The sequence below is a fragment of the Pelobates fuscus genome, chromosome 9 (assembly GCF_036172605.1).
Source record: "Pelobates fuscus isolate aPelFus1 chromosome 9, aPelFus1.pri, whole genome shotgun sequence".
Taxonomy (NCBI): domain Eukaryota; kingdom Metazoa; phylum Chordata; class Amphibia; order Anura; family Pelobatidae; genus Pelobates; species Pelobates fuscus.
The window spans coordinates 127,509,239-127,532,073 of record NC_086325.1 but is presented as its reverse complement, the minus strand read 5'-3'; the positions used below and the strand labels follow the sequence as shown (position 1 = coordinate 127,532,073).

At 46.7% G+C, this 22,835-nt stretch overlaps 1 protein-coding gene across 2 annotated transcripts in view; it reads left to right on the top strand.

The window, feature by feature from the left end:
* The window catches only part of GABRA3 (gamma-aminobutyric acid type A receptor subunit alpha3), a 513,254-nt gene that overhangs the window by 439,010 nt on the left and 51,409 nt on the right, over positions 1 to 22,835 (top strand). For both annotated transcript variants that reach the window (XM_063432388.1, XM_063432389.1), the window contains exon 8: positions 9,741 to 9,893. In XM_063432388.1, coding sequence (XP_063288458.1) covers positions 9,741 to 9,893 — 153 coding nt within the window. The remainder of the gene's footprint in view (positions 1 to 9,740; positions 9,894 to 22,835) is intronic.

Genomic DNA, 22,835 nt, shown 5'->3' with positions numbered 1-22,835 from the left:
AGTTGTAACTCCACACTCAGTCTCTTGCCCGTGCACCAGCTGTCTGGTCATGTGGTGTAGTGTCAACTAGTAGCGCCGGCCCATCGGGCGTGTATCTCTATCAGGTGGGCTGTGGGGACCCAGAGGGGGCCCTTGGTCCCTGTCAATGTGCCTGAGCCCAAAGAGGACCTTGCGTCCCTTTCATGAAGTTTGTTCATGGTTGCCATATGTCTGTGTATCTATGGTATTTGTCTAGGGTCCCCCATCTAAGTTCCTACATCGTATGGAAGTATTTGATTTTCATGTACCAATCTTTCCTAGAGGGTAGTGTCGTCGACTTCGATTGGCTCACTATGATTGATGTGGCTGCTCTCAGCATGAAGTAGATGAGGGGATGCTTGAGTCGTCTTTGTGTCAGTGGGAAATGGTAGAGGAGAAGTGCCTCTGGGTTATAGGGTATATTCACTTTCGTCACCAAGTTTACAGTGTTACATACTTCTTTCCAGTTCGATACTGATCTGCATGTCCAGCATATGTGTTGGAAGGTCCCTCTGTCCGAACCACATCTCCAACAGTTGGGGGTTGTGGTGGGGTCATATCTATGTACATCCACTGGAGTGATGTACCACTTTGAAATGAACCTATAGTTAATTTCATGTAAAGGGATACTGGAGTGGGAGTGAAAGATCGTTTTAAAGATAGCTGTCCACTCCTTCCCACCCAGGTCGGTGTCCAAGTGGTCTGTCCATAGTATGGTAGTTGTGTGTGTACCTGAGTCTGTTAGAGTTTGTAACATATGTTACAAACTGTTAGAGTTTGTAACATAGGGAGGTCGGTTTGGGAGGCAATTTGCTTCCTGAGCATAAGAGTTTTTAAATTTAGTCGGGTCCCTTGGGGTCCAGTTTAAAAGGCCCTGGACTTTCAACAAATGCTGCAGTTGAAAGTATTGGAACCGTTGCATAAGGGTCGGGGTTCTATCATTAGTCAACTTAGTGATTGGTGTCAGTCCTCCTCCCCCACGACCTCCACAACTCGATATATGGGGCCTTCCTACTTTCCCTCCATGGTCCGAGCTGTATACCTCCCTTCCCTGAGATGAATATAGGGGGATATTGGTAATAGGATATATAGGGGATGTGGTTGGCGTTTTTTCCGACAATTGACATATTTCTTCCCAGATCTGCAGTGTTGTTGTCACCCTCGGGTGTGCGGGAACCGCCCAGCCATTGGGTGACGTCAGCAGCCAGGGCAGAGCGGACAGTGATTCTCCGACCTGAGCATGCTCTATCAGAATCCATAGTTTGGATGGAGACTGGACCGACCAGTCGATAATGCGAGAATACGCATTTTTTTATCATGATCTTATTCAGGGTCGTAGGTCTCCATTTTTGGATACAGAGAAGAAACCAGCCCAGCCAGAGAGGAAGATCTACGTATAAAACCCTTCACTAATGAATCTCCTATTTACTCCTCCATGATGGTACTCTCCTGGGAAGACAAGGGATAAGCCATTCTTTTAGGTGGCATAGTACCAGGTAGGAGATATATGGCACAATCATAAGGCATATGAGATGGTAATTGTAGATTATGCTAACGTAGTGTTTTGCATAAACTTTCTTTACTTTACTCCAGCAGCAAAGTATTAGCCAATCAAAAAGAAGAAAGACAGAGTATATAAGTATAAGTCCGCCCACACACTTCCTCTTTCTTTGGTGTGAAATGTATGGATCAGTGTAGAAACCGAAAACAGAACTTGGAAAGATCAGAAAAGAATCCTCATCGGGAAACTGGCGGACCATGACAAAAACGTGACCAATCTTGTGTAAGATAAGTTTCATCCTAGGAAAAATAGAAACAAGTGAAAGGAGAGAGCCATGGAGTCATGCCCACATAATTAATCATAACCATCGAGTAATTTATCTTCGACATTTAGTAGAATTTAAACTAAGGTCTAACAACCTGACATGATCTAGTACAATCCCAATAGTATGGACAGATACAAAATATATAAGAGAGGGTGGGATAGAATAGAATAGAACGAATAGGGAGGGAAAATACTCGCCTCCTGTCATTACTAAAATTAAGATTATAAGTACACTACGTTAGCATAATCTACAATTTTACCACATGACAGGAGGCTTCCTATTTTGCATTTTTAACAATAAGGAAGAAGAGCAAATAAAGCATGAGAAGAAGGACGAAAATAGAAAACACGGAAAGTACACCGCATAATATCGAAAGCGAAGCACCCGAAGAAAACGCCTGTGGCGCAGCCGCGCCACGTACCGAATTTGCTCCGAAACTAGATTAGACGCCTGCTAGAGATAGAAGCCATCGTACCCATCTAGCCAATGTAGTGGCCATAACCGAACGATGTGGATGGACATACAATATGAGCAATTGGCCCTTGGAGGAGATACACAGTGCTCTCCATATATTGTAGCAATGTTTTGACTACACAGAGTTGAGGGTCCTGCGGAAAAAATGGATAGAAAACCGCCGTAGAATCGGTCTTACTGCGATGTGAAATCAAAAAAACAACCCCTTCCAGAGTGAAGGAGATCCCGTCCACGTCGAAGGCCCGCACGTCAGAGAACCGACAAAAAGATACTAAGCAGAGCAAAAGTGTAAGTTTCGCGGAGAGTTGCGTTACGATAACGACGAATTGTCCGGCCATTCGCGAAGGAAGCGTAGGACAATGTCGACATCCCAGAGGCATGTGTATTTCGGTGTTGGAGGACGTGATAACTTGATTCTGCGGAGCAGTCTGCAAACCAGTGGGTTTGGCCTACTGTCTCGCATTCCGGGTCTGGAAGCCAGCTGAAGAACCTTGGAAGTTGACGGTTGGTCCAAAAGGCGAAAAGGTCGAGTTGGAACAGTCCCCTGCAATCGGCTAGTTTGTGGGAGATCGTCTCGTGGAGGCGCCAGTCACTGCTGTTCCTCCAGTGTCTTGAGTACCAATCCACCGTGCAGTTGGATACTCCTGGTAAGTTTTCCGCCCGTAGAGTTAGGTTTCGGGGAAGGCATGTATATGTCCTTGGCCGCTTCCGATAGGGCCTGAGAGCGGGCACCGCCAAGGCGGTTGATATATTGGATATCTTGTCCATGTGCAGGAGAATACAGCAATTGGACATATTGCGAGCCAGACTGTGAATGGCGAAGGACCCTGCAATTAATTTCAAGCAGTTGATATGTAGGTCAGCCAAGGTCCTCCCGTGGAAGATTCTGTGCAGTGTGCTCCCCAGCTCCAGAGGCTGGCATCTGACTCTACCACGAAATCCGGTGATTGGCCGAATATGGCTTTTCCATTCCATGCTTGCATGTGACGGAGCCACCAATGAAGTTCCGACCTTACTTTGTTGTTCAGTGGAACCTTCTGGTCGTATGAGAACCCTGAACGTAGGTAGTGTGCCTTCGTCTTCTGCATTGCCCGGAAGTGAAGGGGGCCAGGGTAAATTGCCTGTATCGAGGCTGAGAGGAGGCTGAAGGGGTAGGCGTAGTACACACGCATTCAAATCTATTTTGAATCCCAGGAATTGGATGATCTGGGTCAGCGTCAGTGCTGATTTGTCCCTGTTGACTATGTGTCATGGAGTAACACTTCAGGGTTCGGCACTCAGCTGTGAGGAGCCGGACCCCACCCCCCCCTGACTCAGCTCTGACGGTATTTAGGGAGACTGGGCCAGAGAGGGAGGGTGCTTGGTGATTGATTGTTTGAGCTAACGTGTGAGCTGCCTCCGCGAGACCGCGGGCTCCACAGGCTCAGCTACTGGGAACTACTTCCACCAGACTTACCTTTACACAAGCTGAGACAAGCCGTTCCAGCCTTTGAGCAAATGCAAGGATTGCTACATGCCATAAAGGATTGCAGGAAAACGGATACTTTGCTACTTTACAAGTGGACCATATGTCTGGACTATTGGAGGACTACCCATATAAACCTTAAGTATATCTTTCAGCTATTTGTCTGCAATATCATTTATTAATTAACTAATGCTTGCTTACTCAAATCATCATTGCTACAAGTTACTAATCTCATGAAGGACAACTCCCATCATGCTTATTCACTATGAACTGTTCTTGCTTTGCAAATATTCTCAGCTACTTGATTATTGTTCCTATTGAAGATTATTCTCATGAACTAATGTTACTTAATGCATCTCTGAAGAAATACTTAATACTGAACTTTGTGTTGTTGATTACTTGCACTTCTTCTTATTGGATTATTGCCTAAATGCAATTAATATAGGTTTAACACTTATTAAAACTTTGGTTGAATCAAGTTACCAGTGATTCTCTCTTTTCTTAAAGCTACAGTATTGATACTTAAGGATTCTCCATTTCTTCACTATTGTAATTAGGGAGATTACAAGCTGCAGTTGAGTTCCAATCCAAATCACCCCTAGTAGCGTAACACTATGGTAGTATGGTACGTGACCCACAGACAGACCCCCACCCTAATACTAGCCTTTGACGCCGAAAAAGCTTTCGACAGACTACTCTGGCCCTTCCTCTTTGCTACCCTTCACAAACTCGGATTTCCTCACCCATTTATGGACACGCTACGCTCCCTGTACTCTTCCCCCTCAGCGAATTTACTCCTTTCGTACACACGGCCGCCATCCTTCCAAATACATAACGGAACCCGTCAAGACTGCCCCCTCTCCCCAATCTTGTTCGCCATCTCCCTAGAACCTCTACTCCAAACTCTCCGGGCAAACACAAATATCAAGGGCATCCACATCAGAGGTGAGGAGTACAAAACCGCCGCCTACGCGGATGATCTACTTCTCACCATAACCAACCCCACCCACTCCATGCCCCCGCTCCTTGCCGCACTCGAGGACTACGCAACAGTCTCGGGATAAAAAATTAACACTGATAAGACCGAAGCACTGCCAATACAAATAGTCTCAGCCACAATCACCGGCCTCCAAGCATTAAGCCCATTTAGCCTCCTGAACACCACTATCAAATACCTGAGCACATCCCTTTCCGCAGATCCCACCCAAACATATAACCTCAATTACACCCCCCTACTACAGAAAGCCCTCCAAGACCTCCAGGACTGGAACATCATGCCAATCTCATGGCTAGGGCGCCTAGCCTCCGTAAAAATGAACATGCTACCAAGGTTCTTATACCTCTTTCAGGCCTTACCAATCCCCATAGCCGCAACGGACTTCTAGAAACTACAGACTAATATCGACAGGTTCATATGGTCTAACAAACGGGCGAGAATCAAACAACAGATTCTGTATGTCCCTACTAAGGCAGGAGGCCTTGGCCTCGGCCTCCCAAACTTGAACCACTACTACCATGGAGCGCAGCTAGCTCAAATCCAGAACCTCCATGCTCCCTATGGCATCAAAAGATGGGTAGACCTAGAACACACCATACTTGGAAGAGACTTCCCATCCCTATATATCTGGTTACCAAAACCAGCAAGACCCACACTCCCCGCCACATCCCCGGTGATACTCACATCCATCAGGGTATGGAATAAAATAGCGCTTATGAGTAAACTAACATCCGACCACTCCCCAGTCATGTCAATTTGAAGGAATATGCAATTCGTTCCGGGCAAGCACCCTAAAGACATCGTCCACTTCGAAGACAATAACCTCACCAGATTTTACCATTTCTTCAACAACCAACAACTAATCACCTTCCCTGACCTCCTGCAGCCTAATTCACTTACAACCCATGATCTGTAGTCATATCCAAATTAAAAGCTTCCTTAGCACCCCGAGGAACAGCAAAGCACCACCCCTCCAAATTAAAAGCTTCCTTAGTACCCCGCGGAACAGCAAAGCACCACCCCCCTAACGCAATTTGAACGTGACTGTATACACCACCCCACCCAAAAGGGGCAAATATCCACACTATACACCCTTATCACACACAACATACAGGATAACACCCTGTCATACATGGCGACTTGGGAGAGGGACCTGGGACCTATCAGGGATTCCAATGACTGGATAGACATCTGGGAAGCCACCGCCAAAGTTACCATATGCGTTAATCATAAAGAACAAGCATACAAGACACTAATGCAACACTAATGCAACAAGCGTACATCACCCCCTACGACTAAAACAAATGGGAAGGACAGACTCAGACAGGTGCTGGAAAGGATGCGGAGAGAAGGGAACATATATACATCTATGGTAAGAATGTGAACACATCGCACCAATATGGCACCTGGTAGCACAGATGACTTCAATAGACCCCTGAACTTGGCTATTGTCTAAACCCCTCCAGAATACCCCGTGGGCCCAAAACAAACTTATTGCCAAAATAGCACTAGCCAAAAGGAGGGCATAGCCGAAATGGGCAGCTCGGACACACCAAACTTGGAAGCAATCAAATTTAAAATAAACGACACTAGAAAGATGGACAACTTATCCGCACTAATACATGACTTGAGAAAGCACCATAATAAGATATGGGATCTGTGACAGACCCCTCTGTCTTGGAACTATGCTTCTATTCCGTTGCTTTCGTCTATCTTTCGGTTAATTGCCTGTCTGTACCCTCCGTTAACTTATTTCACAAACTACCTGAATAAACTACCGAACGATCGACCACCTGGGAACTGGAGTGTGCCATCAATTGACCTCCCAGAAGCTGCGGTTAACCGCAGCTTAATTGGTGAACGTTGGGAGGTCGCTGTTCGTCGCTGTTCGTGTAACTCCCATGTGGCGGCAGCCATTTTAAAGTCCCGAACGGCCAGCGGTGTTCGGCGCCCAAACTATGGAACTGAAAACTGACACTATTTTGCACGAACACCACTGAAGCCGCCGACCGCCGTTCTCTGCCATCCAGCACACGAACGTCGGTCCATTCGGTACTTTCCGGCACGAATAGACGCACTGCAGATAGCCATCCCATGGAGCCTGTTCGTATACCGAATGACAATGTGAAAGACTTTGGCTCCATGGTGATTGAACTGTATGCATAGGATCTGAGCGGCATTCGTTAATAATGTGCGCTCAGATCCCAGCTATCTGGGGATACGTGGAATGTGGGAATTCGGTTCCTGGAATTTAAAGTTATTGATTTTATTGTATTTTTATGTTCAGGTACAAAATGGAGTTTAGCCTCTATCCATGGAGATAATTTGATTACTTCTCAATTATCTCCAGGATAGAGAGGAGGGTTTATCTACACCAAAGGGGAGTGTTTATGCTTGTGCCACTGTGATTGGCTGCTGTATCCATATTGTCTAAGGGGAGTGTCCACCAGGTGGGAGACCTGCATAAATACCGGGCAGGTAGCCCCCAGTAAACCAGATCTCTGCTTAGCCCTCAATACGGAGCTTGGTCTCGTACTTGGGGGTGTTGGATTCGTATTATTTACTTGTTCGGCTGTTTGGTTCGGGAAGGATTTCATATGGTTCCTGTTTGGCTAATTGGAACTGCTGTTAGCTTCTTCTTCAGTCGGAAAGGGAACGCCCTCAGCGGTATTAACCCCTCTTCTACCGGGGCGTACCGTAACAGGATCCCTGATTATTTGAATTCCCAATACTACCTTAACATAGTCCCCTCTGGGCACTCCGAACGGGAGTTGCCCCTTACTCCCTCCCCGGCATCCTGGTCCCCTGACTCCACTCACCCCTCCCCCTATGTGTTTTTTTTCTTATTCTCTTTCCTCTCTTCCTCCTCCCATCCCCTCTTCTCCCCCTTCCATCTCTTCCTCCTTATTATCTCTCCCTCCTGACATCCTAGCCTCTCCTGACCCCACTTCTCACATCACGAGGTGCTGGCCCCCTCTGCCCCACTTAGCCATACCTCAAGGACCACACTCCGCCACTCCAGCTCCTCACCCTCAAAAACAACTAAACACAATAACACAAACAAGGTACACACGCAGCCCACGAGGGTCCAAACAAACAAACTACACACAAGCTAGTTCACACTAGAAACCCATGGGCCCACAACTGTGACAACAATTCACCCTGCACGACCCCACATGGGACCAACCCCAAGCTCAGCAACGGGAGACAACGGGCGTATTTTATCACGCCACACAAAACCCAGACACACGCCCCGTCAAACATATGGAAACCACATTAATGCACACCAACCCATTAGCACAACAGGGTGAAATGTGCCTACAGACACACAATACACAAACCCAATCGTCCCCCACAAACTGACATCCCTACCCTCACCTTACTCTCAGTTACCCCCACTCCTGACATCTAAGATAACATATACAGCTACACACGAGGAAGGCACAGAAACTCCCAGAGCACAGTAAGGCCCTCCAGATACTCCCTAGCAATGGAGTCCCAAAAACACCAAAACTACAAAGAGGGATAGCGCCACACCACAGAAGGTCCAACCAATGGATTAAATGACTTCACCATGCTATCAACCCTGTAACCTCAAATACAAAACTGTGAAACTGTGTTATGACATCCCTTCCTTTTTTCTGTAACCACTACCCTGTTTATCGAAAAAATACGAAAAATACCAAACTAAATAAAGAATAATAATAAAAAAAAACTATAATCAGTTTAGATGAAAAATTGTCTTCTTGGTTGGTTGGAAAACCAGCTTAAAGAAAATGTGCAGATAGTAATTGTAAATGGAAAGTTTTCAAATTGGACAAAAGTGGCAAGCGGAATGCCTCAGGGTCCTGTCCTGAGCCCACTTCTCTTTAATCTATTATGTATGTAATTTAGGCCCTAGTGTGAGTTCACATTGATGTAGAATCTACCTTTTGAAGAAAAGTGATTTACCACAAAATGAATTTAGATTTTTATACTAACATATGATGGCCCTGTGGGTTTTACACATTTATACATTTTGGGTGAATTTTTATTGATGAGAATTGTTCTTTAGATTAATGTATGCACTTTACTTGCATAAAGGTTAATGTTATTTTTTTACTCATACAGTATCTCACAAAAGTGAGTACACCCCTCACATTTTTGTAAATATATTCTATATTTTCATGTGACAACACTGAAGAAATGACACTCTGCTACAATGTAAATTAGTAAGTGTACAGTCTGTATAACTGTGTAAATGTTATGTCCCCTCAAAATAACTCAACACACAGCCATTAATGTCTAAAGCATTGGCAACAAAAGTGAGTGCACCCCTAAGTAGAAATGTCTAAATAGTATGCTTTCCTGAAATAAAGTAAACTAAATTTTGAGAATGCAGTCCCCCTTCTGTTTAAAATCGATGCTTTATGAATCCTCAAAATCGTATACTTGGTATAGGATTCAGATGCACTGATTTTAATCCGGACACAGAATGCATCCGGCGATTGCTGCACATTCACTCAGGCCAACTGAATTCTGACTGTATTTTGCATAGTAAATAGAAGAATTGCCATCGAGGTCAGAATGTGTTCATTTTCACGGGCGTTTGTACATCCAGACAATATATGGTGTTTAGTGATTAACCCTGACAGAGTTATTCACTAAAGTGAGAACTTATATTACATTTGAAGTTTAGATCCAAAGTAGTTGAATTTGAAAAAATCCCTAAGTCAGCTATGCTTCCAGTTTGGCTATTTTGGTCTAAAATTTGACATTCTCACTTTAGTGAATAAACCTGATAGGCTGGTGATACTTTTTATGTGTTCCTGTATCTAGTGTAATTATAATGGTTGGGATAGATATTTTTTGTGTCACCTTGTAGCTTGGGCCATAACTTTACCCTGAGGCTCAGTGCCATCTACACCACTTGTTTTCATGTTTGAGTTTATTGTAATAATGCTCTTTTTCTCCTCGCTAGGTGAATATATTGTTATGACTACTCACTTCCATCTCAAGCGTAAGATTGGATACTTTGTCATTCAAACATACCTTCCATGTATAATGACTGTAATCCTGTCACAAGTATCTTTTTGGCTAAATCGGGAATCTGTTCCCGCCAGGACGGTGTTTGGTGAGTCAGGCTCAATATCACAATCAGCTACACAATAATGTAATGCATAGTTAAATTACTTTTTCTATGCAACATATACATGTTTAGTCAGTGTTCTTCTGTTTTAATATGATATTCCATTATTTTGCACCATATTCATGTTTGCAAAGTCATTTTCTCTCATTCTTTTTAGTCCACATGTATGTCATGGCAATGCTTGTCTCTTCCATCATTTTATTTATTTTTTTACTTGAAAAACAGGCAAACTTTTGGGTTTAAGGTAGTGTACTGTTTAACCCCTTAAGGACAGAGGCAATTGTACAAGTTCTGATCAAAACAAAGTCAAAATAACACCTGGAAATTGTGTTGTTCAACTATAATTTACTTCTTTCATATTAAAGGACCACTCTAGGCACCCAGACCACTTCAGCTTAATGAAGTGGTCTGGGTGCCAGGTCCAGCTAGGGTTAACTAATTTTTTTATAAACATAGCAGTTTCAGAGAAACTGCTATGTTTATCAATTAGTTAAGCCTTCCCCTATTTCCTCTAGTGGCTGTCTCACTGACAGCCGCTAGAGGCGCTTGCGTGATTCTCACTGTGAAAATCACAGTGAGAGCACGCAAGCGTCCATAGGAAAGCATTATGAATGCTTTCCTATGTGACCGGCTGAATGCGCGCGCAGCTCTTGCCGCGCGTGCGCATTCAGCCGACGGGGAGGAACGGAGGCGGAGAGGAGGAGGAGAGCTCCCCGCCCAGCGCTGGAAAAAGGTAAGTTTTAACCCTTTTCCCCTTTCCAGAGCTGGGCGGGAGTGGGTCCCTGAGGGTGGGGGCACTCTCAGGGCACTCTAGTGCCAGGAAAACGAGTATGCTTTCCTGGCACTAGAGTGGTCCTTTAAGTGCACCCATACTCATTAAATATTATGTTAAGGAGAAACAGGGTTTCCATGTCAGATCAAATATTTATATTTGAAACTTTTTTTTTAATACAATCTAAAAAAGTGTGAGAAATTAAGAAATGTTGTTATTGTCTGCATGACTGAATGTCTGCATGATATTCTTTCAAATATATATTTTTTTTAAATATATTAAATTATATGAGAAAAATGTAACAATGTAATAAACTGTATCATGTAGTGGTCATAAATAGTGATGTCCCGGACTGTTCGCCAGCGAATAGTTCCCGGCGGACATCGCTTGTTCGCGTTCGCAATGGACGGCGAAACACATGCGCTGTTCGGTCCGCACCCTATTCGTCATCATTGAGTAAACTTTGACCCTGGCCTGTACCTCACAGTCAGCAGACACATTCCAGCCATTCAGCAGCAGACCCTCCCTCCCAGACCCTCCCACCTCCTGGACAGCATCCATTTTACATTCATTGTGAAGCTGCATTCTTAGTGAGAGTAGGGACAGTGTAGCTGCTGCTGATTTGATAGGGAAATTGATAGCTAGGCTAGTGTATTCAGTGTCCACTACAGTCCTGAAGGACTCATCTGATCTCTGCTGTAAGGGCAGCACCTTTTTAGGGCTAGAACATCAGACTGCTTTTTTTTTCCTGTGTAATGTAATTGCAGTTGCCTGCCTGCCAGCCAGCCTGTGTGTCAGGCTCACAGCATATATTGTGCCCACTTGCCCAGTGCCACCACTCACTCACTGTTGTCACAATAGCTGGCATTTAAACAAAAAAACGTTTTTTTAATGTAGTATAATAGCAGTCAGTTTCCTTCACTAGTGTGCGTTTCAGGGCCTGCCCAGTGCCACCGCTCACTCACTGGTGTCACAATAGCTTGCATTTAAAAAAAACAAAACTTTTTGGACTGTAATATAATAGCAGTCAGTTTCCTTCACGAGTGTGCGTTTCAGGCCCTGCCAGGGCACAGTGTCACACCAGTGCAACTCATATGTAACAGTAGTGTACATTTTTAAAAAAATAATAGAATTTTGACTGTAATAGATTGAATAGCAGTTAGTTGTCTGCCAGCGTGTGTGTCAGGCTCACAGCGTATACTGTGCCCACTTGCCCAGTGCCACCACTCATATCTGGTGTCACAATAGCTTGCATTTAACAAAAAAAAACTTTTTGGACTGTAATATAATAGCAGTCAGTTTCTTTCACTAGTGTGCGTTGCAGGGCCTGCCCAGTGCCACCACTCACTCCCTGGTGTCACAATAGCTTGCATTTAAAAAAACAAAAAACTTTTTGGACTGTAATATAATAGCAGTCAGTTTCTTTCAGTGCCTGCCAGGGCACAGTGTCACACCAGTGCCACTCATATCTGTTGTCACAGTAGCTTGCACACATAGTACCACTAATCGAAAAAAAAAAATTACAGGCAGAGTCAGGTCACCCTGCAGGGGCCGTCGTGGTCGTGGTTCTGTGATTCCCTTTGGCCCTAGAATAATGCCCAGTGTTCAGAGGCCACGCACCCTGAACTTGAAAAGTTCTGAGGACATAGTTGACTGGCTAACACAGGACACCCAATCTTCTACAGCTTCCGCTCGGAACCTCGACGCACCATACTCCTCCAGCTTAGCTTCGGGCAACTCTCAAGTTACCACTCGCCCGCCTGCCGCCACCACCAACACTAGCACCACAGCCGCTTCACTTGGTATGTCAGAGGAGTTATTTACACATCAGTTGGAAGAAATGAGTGATGCGCAACCATTATTGCCAGAGGATGTAGATAACAGGGATATGTCTCAGTCAGGCAGCATTACACACGTACGGTGTGATGATGATGATGTTGTACCCACTGCTGCTTCCTTTGCTGAGTTTCAGGCGTTCTTACACGGCCATGGCGCACTTTTCCGATATCCAGCGGCGAAACAACATGCCAGTGAGGCGCTTGACTGCAGATATTGACACTCTGAGGAGCGATGATCCCCTTGACTACTGGGTGTGCAGGCTGGACCTGTGGCCTGAGCTATCCCAATTTGCGATAGAACTTGTGGCCTGCCCCGCTTCAAGTGTCCTGTCAGAAAGGACCTTCAGTGCAGCAGGAGGTATGGTCACTGAGAAGAGAAGTCGCCTAGGTCAAAAAAGTCTAGATTACCTCATCTTTATTAAGATGAATGAGGGATGGATCCTGAAGGGACTGACAGTGGTCGATACAGTCTACTAAAAAGGCCTGATGAGGGGGACTACTTAACACACCACTCCTATCTGGTGGCACATTAGATTGCACGCGCAGTGCCCCAAATTTTAAGTAGGAGGACCGACCAAGCATGTTTTTCCATCTCCCGCTTCCTAAAATCGATGCCTTATATACACGTCCCCTGATAGGGGATGTAACAGGGATTAAACTGATAGGAATAGTACTACTTAACACACCACTCCTATCTGGTGGCACATTAGATTGCACGTGCAGTGCCCCAAATTTGAAGTAGGAGGACCAACCAAGCATCTTTTTCCATCTCCCACTTCCTAAAATCGATGCCTTATATACACGTCCCCTGATAGGGGACGTAACAGGGATTAAACTGATAGGAATAGTACTACTTAACACACCACTCCTATCTGGTGGCATATTAGATTGCACGTGCAGTGCCCCAAATTTGAAGTAGGAGGACCAACCAAGCATCTTTTTCCATCTCCCACTTCCTAAAATCGATGCCTTATATACACGTCCCCTGATAGGGGACGTAACAGGGATTAAACTGATAGGAATAGTACTACTTAACACACCACTCCTATCTGGTGGCACATTAGATCTGAAAAAGGAGTCAGAGGAGGAAGGTGGCTTTAAGGAGATGGAATACCAAACACAGCAGGCATCCCAGGGGGCTTGTTGTCACCTTTCGGGGACCCTTGGTGTTGTACGTGGCTGGGTGGAGGAAGAGACCTTCAATGACATCAGTGAGGACAAGGAACGGGACATGGCTAGCTTGGTATCCAACCTTGTGCAAATGGGGAGTTTGCGGTTGTGCAAATGGACTGTTTGCGGTTGTTTGTGGCGCGTTAAATGGGGAGTTTGGTCTGTCACTGTGAAGCGGGCGTAACCCTTACACTACCTGATCGATACAACATCATACCTGATGTTTTAAAGCAGGTTATTCCAAACAATTTAGGAATGTTAGGTGATTTATGCCCTTTATCGATTAAAACCAGACTCTGCATCAACTATGTAATTTTCCATGGAGTTTTGCCATGGATCCCCCTCTGGCATGCCACAGTCCAGGTGTTAGTCCCCTTGAAACAACTTTTCCATCACTATTGTGGCCAGAAAGAGTCCCTGTGGGTTTTAAAATTCGCCTGCCCATTGAAGTCTATGGCGGTTTGACCGTTCGCGAACATTTGCGGAAGTCGCGTTCGCCGTTCGCGAACCGAAAATGTTTTGTTCGCGACATCACTAGTCATAAGGTTAATTGCCGACCACTGGGTGGCCTCCGTTCGTGCAGTCGAACACGTGGCGGCGGCCATCTTTGTTAGTCAAACTCGCTCAGCGGTGTGTGCAGCCAAATCCGCTGACCCTTACCTTCTCCTCCACTTCGACGCTTCGGCTGAAAACGAAGTCCCGTTCGACGATTCAAACGCACAGTATACTAAGCCATTTGCACAAACGGTGCCCCGTTTGTGCATTTGAATGGGACTTGGTTATTTTTCTGAGTCAAATTGACCGACCGCACAGCCCAAATCTATGGAACTCTTTTGGGCAGGAAAGTCATGCTTGCGGTCGATCAAAAAGGACTTCCAACTTTTTAACCACTATAGGGAATTGTCTGATTTTTGGGTATGTGTATATTTGAAGTTTTGGAGATTGTATGTATATTTTGTGAGTTATGAATATTGTATAAAACTGTCTATTTTCCTGCCTGTGATAATTATGTTGATTTGCTGTGCCACAAAAACATGTGGGTGGTAACTGTAACGGATCGCCTGGCACCCCGACTGCGTACCTCCGTTGAAGGATGCTCCTAGCGTTTCCTGAGGACTCAAGGGCACTCAGGCAGACACCACAATCACCGAACCGAAGAAACCTATAAATTCTCTCAAGCATATGAATGCTGTATACAGCCGAATAGGAAAAAACATGCGAATAGGTTTACACTCCTAGCAGTCAAACTGGAACAGCATACAATAAATCCTCCCCCAATAATGAGACGACACTTCACTTTGAGGGTTAAAACAGGAACTCTCTGTCCTGGCCCATACAGCCTCTTTTATTCCCAATCCCCAAACACAGTACAGCCCACAGGGTTTTACAGAACAACCAATCAATCCGTACAATACACACAGGCACTCCCACACAAAATCCTCCCCTCTGCCTGTGATATGATTACTGAACACAATGGTTAATCTCATTATCACAGGCAGAGGAATACAGTTTTTACACAATATGTATAAATTCTAAAATATACATGTCACAAACATAAAACATACATTTTCATAATCAATCCATTCAGGGGAACAACATATTAAAAAATGGCACGAATCAGACCAGGGGTTCAAAAGTCAGCAAAAGTATTTTTAAAACCCACTGCCAGCATGGCTTTCTGGCCCAAACCAGTTTCACAAGAGTCTGGCAGTGTCCCTGGGACAACACCCTGCTGGAGAACAATGGATCCGGGGGAGGGGAAGAGGAAGTGTCCAAAAAGTTTCAGTATTTCCCTTCACTGTTGTTAAAAGGCCAGCACAGTACAATAAAGTACAATATGTCCAAATGCAGTTCTTTAAAGGGTCCCATCTTCCCGGGACCATAATCACTGGGCAGGAGGCGAGCAAGCAGTCCCCTCCAGGAAACTGGGGCAGACTCTGGTGCAGGGTCCAGTCCGCTACAGTAAACATTGTGTAAAAAGTTGCAAATAAGTGCCAATAAACCCTCACACTGCTGAGTTCCTGTTTTGACCCTCAACATAGAGCCTCGTCTCATGATTGGGGGAAAAGGCTACATTTACTGGGGGATTGCTATACTCTACATACTCCCCTAGCTAATCACTAAGCTTGTTTAAGAGCTTGTTCCAGCTTCGCTCTCTACAGGACGAGAGGTTCGGTCTGCAGTGCTGATGGTGTCAAGTGGGGTGCTTGGAGTTCTCGGGAAGCACTAGGAGCATCCATCAACGGAGGTACTCAGTTGGAGTACTGGAGCTCCGTTACAATACCACACACTGGCAATTAAACAAGACCCTCCTAGACGATCCTAGGCTAATGGAAAACTTACGACAGACACTAGGCAACTACTTCACAGATAACGATGGAGTTATTCAAGTCAGTGATATCCACATAAGTCCATCCTTGCAAGCATGCTGTCTTAGCATAATACTTGACTCTAGCCTCACCTTTGAGCCTAACCTCCAGTTTGTTGCCAAATCATGTAGGTTCCAACTTAAAAACCATAGCCCGCATCCGCCCCTTTCTTACACAAGATGCTACCAAGGAGCTTGTCCATGCTCCAGTAATTTCCCGCATGGATTACTGTAGCCCTCTCATGATTGGTCTCCCCAAAAGCCGTATTGCCCCACTACAGTCTGTAATGAATGCCGCTGCCAGACTGATTTTTTTCTCTAGTCAGTCCTCTCACACCTCATCCCACTGCCAGTCCTTACATTGGCTCCCTGTATCCTATAGGAGTCAATTCAGGGTGCTAACTCATACATTTAAAGCACTGAACAATTCTTGCCCCTCTTATATCTCTTCACAGATCCATAGGTATGCCCCTCCTCGTTCCCTCCGCTCTGCCCGTGACCACCTCCTGACCGCTGCGCGCACCAATACGGCCAACTTGCGCTTGCAGGACGTCTCGCGGAGGCTCCTTTCCTATGGAATAGCCTGCCTACCGCCATCAGACTCTCCCCTAGTCTTCAATCGTTTAAGAAGGGCCTTAAAACTCATCTCTTCAGGAAAGCTTAAGCCTCCCAGAGTAACCTCTACTATACAAAATGCTCTTGCTCTCTCCTATAGGGCAGTGATTTACTCTCTCCTCCAGCTCTGCTTCACTCACACCCTATTTGATTGATATTTCCTGTCCTAACGTGTCTTATACCCCACCTCCTATAGACTGTAAGCTCATTTGAGCAGGGTCCTCTTCAACCTATCGTTCCTGTAAAGTGCTACGGAATCTGTGGGCGCTATATAAATGGCAATAATAATAATAATATTATTCAATGAAGACTTAGTGTGTGGGTGTTTTTTGGAGCCATTAACAGTTTAATTAATATGCTTGTGGTGGAACAGACCTCGCAACGTGTTCTTGGAGGGGGCTGCTTGCCCGCCTCCTACCTTCTGACTATGGCCCTGGGATATATGGCATTTGAAAAGACTATTTGTGCCCTGTGACAAAACTGGAGATTGTGCACAAATATGACTATTGTCCATATTTTTTATTATTCCCTTTGTTGTTGCACTGTTCCCCATGTGTTTCATCTGCTGATTCGGCTGGATAGACTACCAGACAAACTGTGGAGTTACTGGGTGGCCACCATTTCATGTATCAGAGGCACATGGTGAGAACAATGGATGAAGCACATGGTGAGAACAATGTATGGTGGCCATATTAACTCACAGACATTGTTTTGACTTTTCTACACGGTGCCATCTCGCCGGTATTTGGTGCACAAATACATCGTTCAGTAGTTTTAAACTACAGAACAGGGGACACATTTAACAGTAATTATTTTTCATATAGCCTGTATATGTTCTGCGGAATCTGCATTAAACCCTATCTTCCAAACTACTGAACGGATCTGGGTGAATTTTGGATATGTGGTTCACCCAGACCCCCCGGTTCAGAGGATATATGGAGTTATTTATGGGGTTATTGCATGTTTTGGGGTCTCTGTGATATGTTTTATAATACTGTATTTTCCTGCCTGTGATAATTAAGTTAGTCTATTGTGTTGAGATAATTGTATCACAGGCAGAGGGGAGGATTTCTGATGTAATGAAGGGGAGTGTTAGCTGTGTTGTAATGTGTTGATTGGTTGTTCTTCAAAACCCTCTGGGCAGTACTATGTTTGTAGAATGTGAATAAAAGAGGCTGTATGTGCCAGTACAGTCAGTTCTTCTTGACCCTCAACACGTAGTCTTGTATCGTGATTGGAGGGGACAGCTATATTCCTGTTAGGCAGTCGTTTAACTGGACTTCTTCTATGGAATAATTTTCTGAGGCTGGTGCACAAATGGCGGCGATATCCTCTGTCCGCTCGTGGTAGGACTTAAGCATGTTCACATGCAACAGTTGTCAGACTCCGGTACCCAAGCATGGACCGATCACATAGGTAGTGTCCTCCTTTCGTTCCACTACCCGGTATGGGCCCTGCCAGGCAGCCTGCAGCCTGTCATGTCAGACGGGTTTCAGCACCAAGACCTTCTGCCCGACCTGAAAGCTACGGCCCCTGGCGCCCCAATCGTACCATGGACACTGGCGCCTCTGAGCCGCCTGGAGGTTCCCTCACACAAGATGGCTGAGTTCCTCCAGCCTGTCCCTAAACTCCAGCACATAGGGGACGATGAGGGTTCCTTCCTGTTCTCCGGCTCCCTCCCAGTGCTCACGCACTAGATCCAGAGGTCCCCTCACTCTCCGTCCGAACATTAGTTCGAATGGGGAGAATCCAGTTGATTCCTGCGGCACCTCCCGGTAAGCGAACAGAAGATGGGGCAAGAATCTCTCCCAATCCTTGTGATTCGCCGCAAAGGTATGGAACATTTGCTTCAAAGTACCGTTGAAGTGCTCACACAGGCCATTGGTCTGAGGGTGGTAACTCAGAATGGGTTTAATGCCATACAGCCTCCACAGTTGGTGGGTCATGTCGGCAGTAAACTGGGTGCCCTGGTCCGAGAGAATCTCCCGGGGAAAACACATCTGGGAGAACACTCGCATCAGAGCTTTAGCCACAGTCTCTGCCCGGATGTTGCTCAGGGCGACTGCCTCGGGGTACAGAGTCGCATAGTCCACGATGGTCAGAACGTACTTCTTTACAGGGGGACTAGGCTTGGCTAGGGGGCCTATGATGTCGACAGCTACTCTGCCGAACGGATCTTTGATAATTGGCTGGGGGTGGTGGGGGGCCCTGTGCCGGTCCCCCCGCTTCCCCACTCTCTGGCAGACATTGCAGGTCTGGCAGTACTGCCTCAGATCCTGGGAGATGCCGGGCCAGAAAAAGCTTTGGGTGAACCGAGCTGCTGTCCGGCTCCTACCCAAATGTCCAAAGGGATATCGTGCTTCATGCTTCAGCAACTCATACCAATACTTCTTGGGCACCACCAGCTGCTTGGTGGTAGTAGGGGCTGTGGCCTTGGGGGGCAGAAAGGGGCACGTGTGCCTACCAGAGCCTCAGAGTGTGAGCTGGCCGGGGTGGTGCGGGCTTGCTGATGGGTCATCACCGGGTAGGCTTCCTCCTGGGTTGGGATGGGGACAAATGCAGAGGCAAGGTGTCCCAGATCATTGCCGAGCAGTACCTCGGCAGGCAGCCAGTCCAGGGTGGTTGTGGCCCCTCGGTTGAGTTGGATCAGCGGTCGCGGGGATGGCTGCCAGGTTGAAGGGGCTACTGTTCGCTGGGGTCGTCGGGTGTCACGGTATTCATCGGCCCGCTGAGCTGCTTCGGTGAGGGTCTGGGGCTGGCGGTCCCTCACCCATTCTCGTATGTCACTGGGAAGCCCATTGAAGAAGTGCTCTAGCATGACGAGCTGGGTGATCTCTTCTGGGGACTTGGCTTGATGGGAGTTAAGCCAGTTCAGGGTGGCCCTTGTGATGCGGCATGCCCACTCCGCATGGGAGTCCTTCTCCCCTTTCTTGGTCTCCCTAAACTTTTAGCGGTATTGCTTGGGGGTGACAGCATACCTGGCCAGGAGGATCTGTTTGACAAAGGGGTTGCGACGAGACCAATCTCGCCACATTGCATTGGAGGAGCCTGGTTGCCCCCCTGTTACCTCTGGACTATGGCCCCATGTTAAAAAGCCTTCTTTTCCCCTGCAGAAAAGGTTGTTCGTGCCTTTCTGCCCGGCGGTCGGTAGATTCAATCTACCGAACTAACGCATGAATGACTGGACCACCTGAGAGCTGGAGTGTGTCGGCAATTTACCTCCCAGAAGCTGCGGTTAACCGCAGCTTAATTGACGAATACTGGGGGCCTTTGTTCGGTTGCCGAACACGTGGCGGCGGCCATTTTAAAGTCCCGAACGGCCAGCGCTGTTCAGCGCCCAAACTATGGAACTGGAAACGGACACTTATTTGCGTGAACACCGCTGAGCCATCAGCCTCCTTGCTGCTACAGCCGGTCAGTTAACCGGATGCCTGTTCATTCGGTAGTTTAAACCGTATGAACAGCATTTCCCCAGATAGCCATCCCGTGGAGTCTATTCGTATGGAGAACAGACTTTGTGAACACTTGACTGTGTGCATAGGATCTGAGCGCTATTCGGTACTTTTGTGCGCTCAGATCCCAGCTATCTGGGGATGGGTTACATGTATATATTTTATGTGACAAATGTAATATTATGTATTTTATTGTATTTTAGTGTTTTACTGTAACCATGTGGTTAATGGAGCTTTGCCTCTGTCCTTGGAGATAATTGAATTACTTCCCAATTATCTACAGGATAGAGGGGAGGGATTGTAAATTACTCAAGGGAGTGTTTTAACCTTGTATGCCTGTGATTGGTTATTTTACCATTTGTGTCCCAGTCTTCCATCTGGTCCCCTAGGGGAGTGTCCACCAGGTGGAAGACCTGCATAAATACCGGGCAGGTAGCCCACATTAAACCAGACCACTGCTTGACCCTCAACACGGAGCTCTGTCTCGTCTTTGGGGGGATTTATTGTATGCTGTTAGAGACTGGTTGCCAGGAGTGTAAGCCGCTTGGGTGCTTTTCCTGTTCGTCTGCTAGCAGCTATTCGTGAGGTTCCGGTTCGGGAGTTTGGAGTGCTATTTTGTATGCGGTTCGGGAGTTTGGAGCATTCCCTTGTATTCAGTTCAGGAGGTTGGTGTTCTACAGTAGCTGTGCCTGTATCGCTGGAAGGGGAAGATCTTCTAAACGGCGGTTTAACCCTTTTATGCCTGGGGTGCCGTTACAGGGGTAGTCTCTGATTTGGTCCTCCGGTACAGTCCGGTAGGCATCCGCTGCCTTCCCCGCTAGTTTGCTGGCAAGTTTGGTGACCCAATCGGTGAGGTCTATAACTGCCTTCCTCCGCTTCTTTGAATTCTTTTGAAGGCACTGTATGGGAGTTTGCGGGTTGGGGTGGTTGTGCTCACCGGTGCCCGCTCCTCCCTTCTTCCTCCAACTGGGTTCGTGGGGGCCATCCTCTGTCTATTGGCTAGGACGTAGACTTGCACCTCTAAAAAGGTCCTGCTGATGATCTCCTCTGAGGGTGGCTCTCTGTAATATGCCAGACGCCGGTCCACTTCCTTGTGCACTTCATCTCCGGCCCCTGGCTGGGGAATAGTTGCCTCACTGCGCGCCTGGTCGTCCTCCATGAGTGCAGCAGTCAATTCGGCTTTGTTACGACCGCCAGTTGTTATCCCTCTGGCTTCACACAAGTCTTGCAGTGTAGGATGTTTTAGAACACTGTAGTCCATGGGTCTCTTGGCAGGGACATGGAATCCCGCCACTTGCCACCAGTTGTAGTGGGACCTGGGTTACCCAGCTGCTTATCCCCTTTGGTTAGAGTAGGTCAGACCCATTCCCCCAGTAACAGGACGAGACACGGTTCCAGGATACAATGTTTGACAATGTTTATTGGGCACACAGCTCTTTTAAGCACAGACCCCCACAGGGGGTCTCTATCCAGCACAACACAAAACACATACAGGAGGGGGTTGGGGAACAGATAATCATCTCCTGCTCTGGGAAATACTAACAGGACACAGGGACATGCTTGAATACACTTCACATAGAGGGGGGTGAACTTTGGGGCTTGGTGCCCCGGGACAAGGAGGGGGTACAGGGTTACATTTTATATGGGGGAATAGCCACGGGTCCCATCTGGGATCCCTGCAAAAAGTTGGGTGATCGAATGCAGAGAGCCAGAGATATTAGTGTCAGAAGTCTGGGGCTCAAGGCTCTGTGCATCCCCGGAATCAGTTCCATGGAGTTGCTTGGTTTAGTCTGGTGAATTCAAACTTTGCGCCTAAACCAAGCAACGACCAATAAGCTGAAATGGCGTGAACTAAATTGCGCCAATCAGCGTTAGGGGGGGAGGAAGGAGTTTCGCCGCCCAATCAGAAAGAAAGGTCGCGAAACCCGATGTCACCAATCCGCTGAAAGGCGCAAGATCTTTTTTGCGCCAATCAGCGTCCATGGACGGGAGGGGTTTCGCCGCCCAACTTGAGGGAAGGGCGCGAAACCCTGTTTGAACAAGTGCTCCTCCTTGGATTGGTCGCTCGCTCCCTGTGGAAACCAATTAGCACTTTATTCATGCCGGCCAACCAGGAGAGTGGCGCAAACCCAGTTTGAATGGGCGCTCCTTCTCCCATCGGTCGGCACAGACTTCCATGCGGCCAGAGGGACCCTCTGGGCTGGCGTGCGTCCCTCTACTGGGCAGCCAGGAGCGTAACCTCTTAGCTCCCAGGCGAGGGACAGGGATGAGGGACTACGGGTAGGACAAGGGAAAAGAGGAGTGATTGTAGCTCCGTTGGTAGTGGTTAGGGTGATCCCTGACACCGAGATTAAAGAAAGCGTACACAGGCCGTTCGGTAAAAACTGTTGCCGTCAGGGTAGCTGGAGGCACCATTTACCAGATACCCACTGCTCACGTTCACTTGGATTGGGGAGTCAGTTCAGGACTTGTGTACGTGGTAAAAAAAGAGATATATAAGGGCTGCGCCAAAAGGAGGAAGGTAGTCCAGTAAAATATCGCTAGGATACCATTAGACAGTCGGGAATACTTGATTAGGTTTCTTGGTGGAGGTAGGTGCGTCTGGTGATGACCGTTCAGTATATGAAAATACAAGAGAGGTAGAGGCGACCAATGGTGCAGTATGTAACATTCAAGGTGCAATAAATAACACAAGTAGAGAACTCACATTCG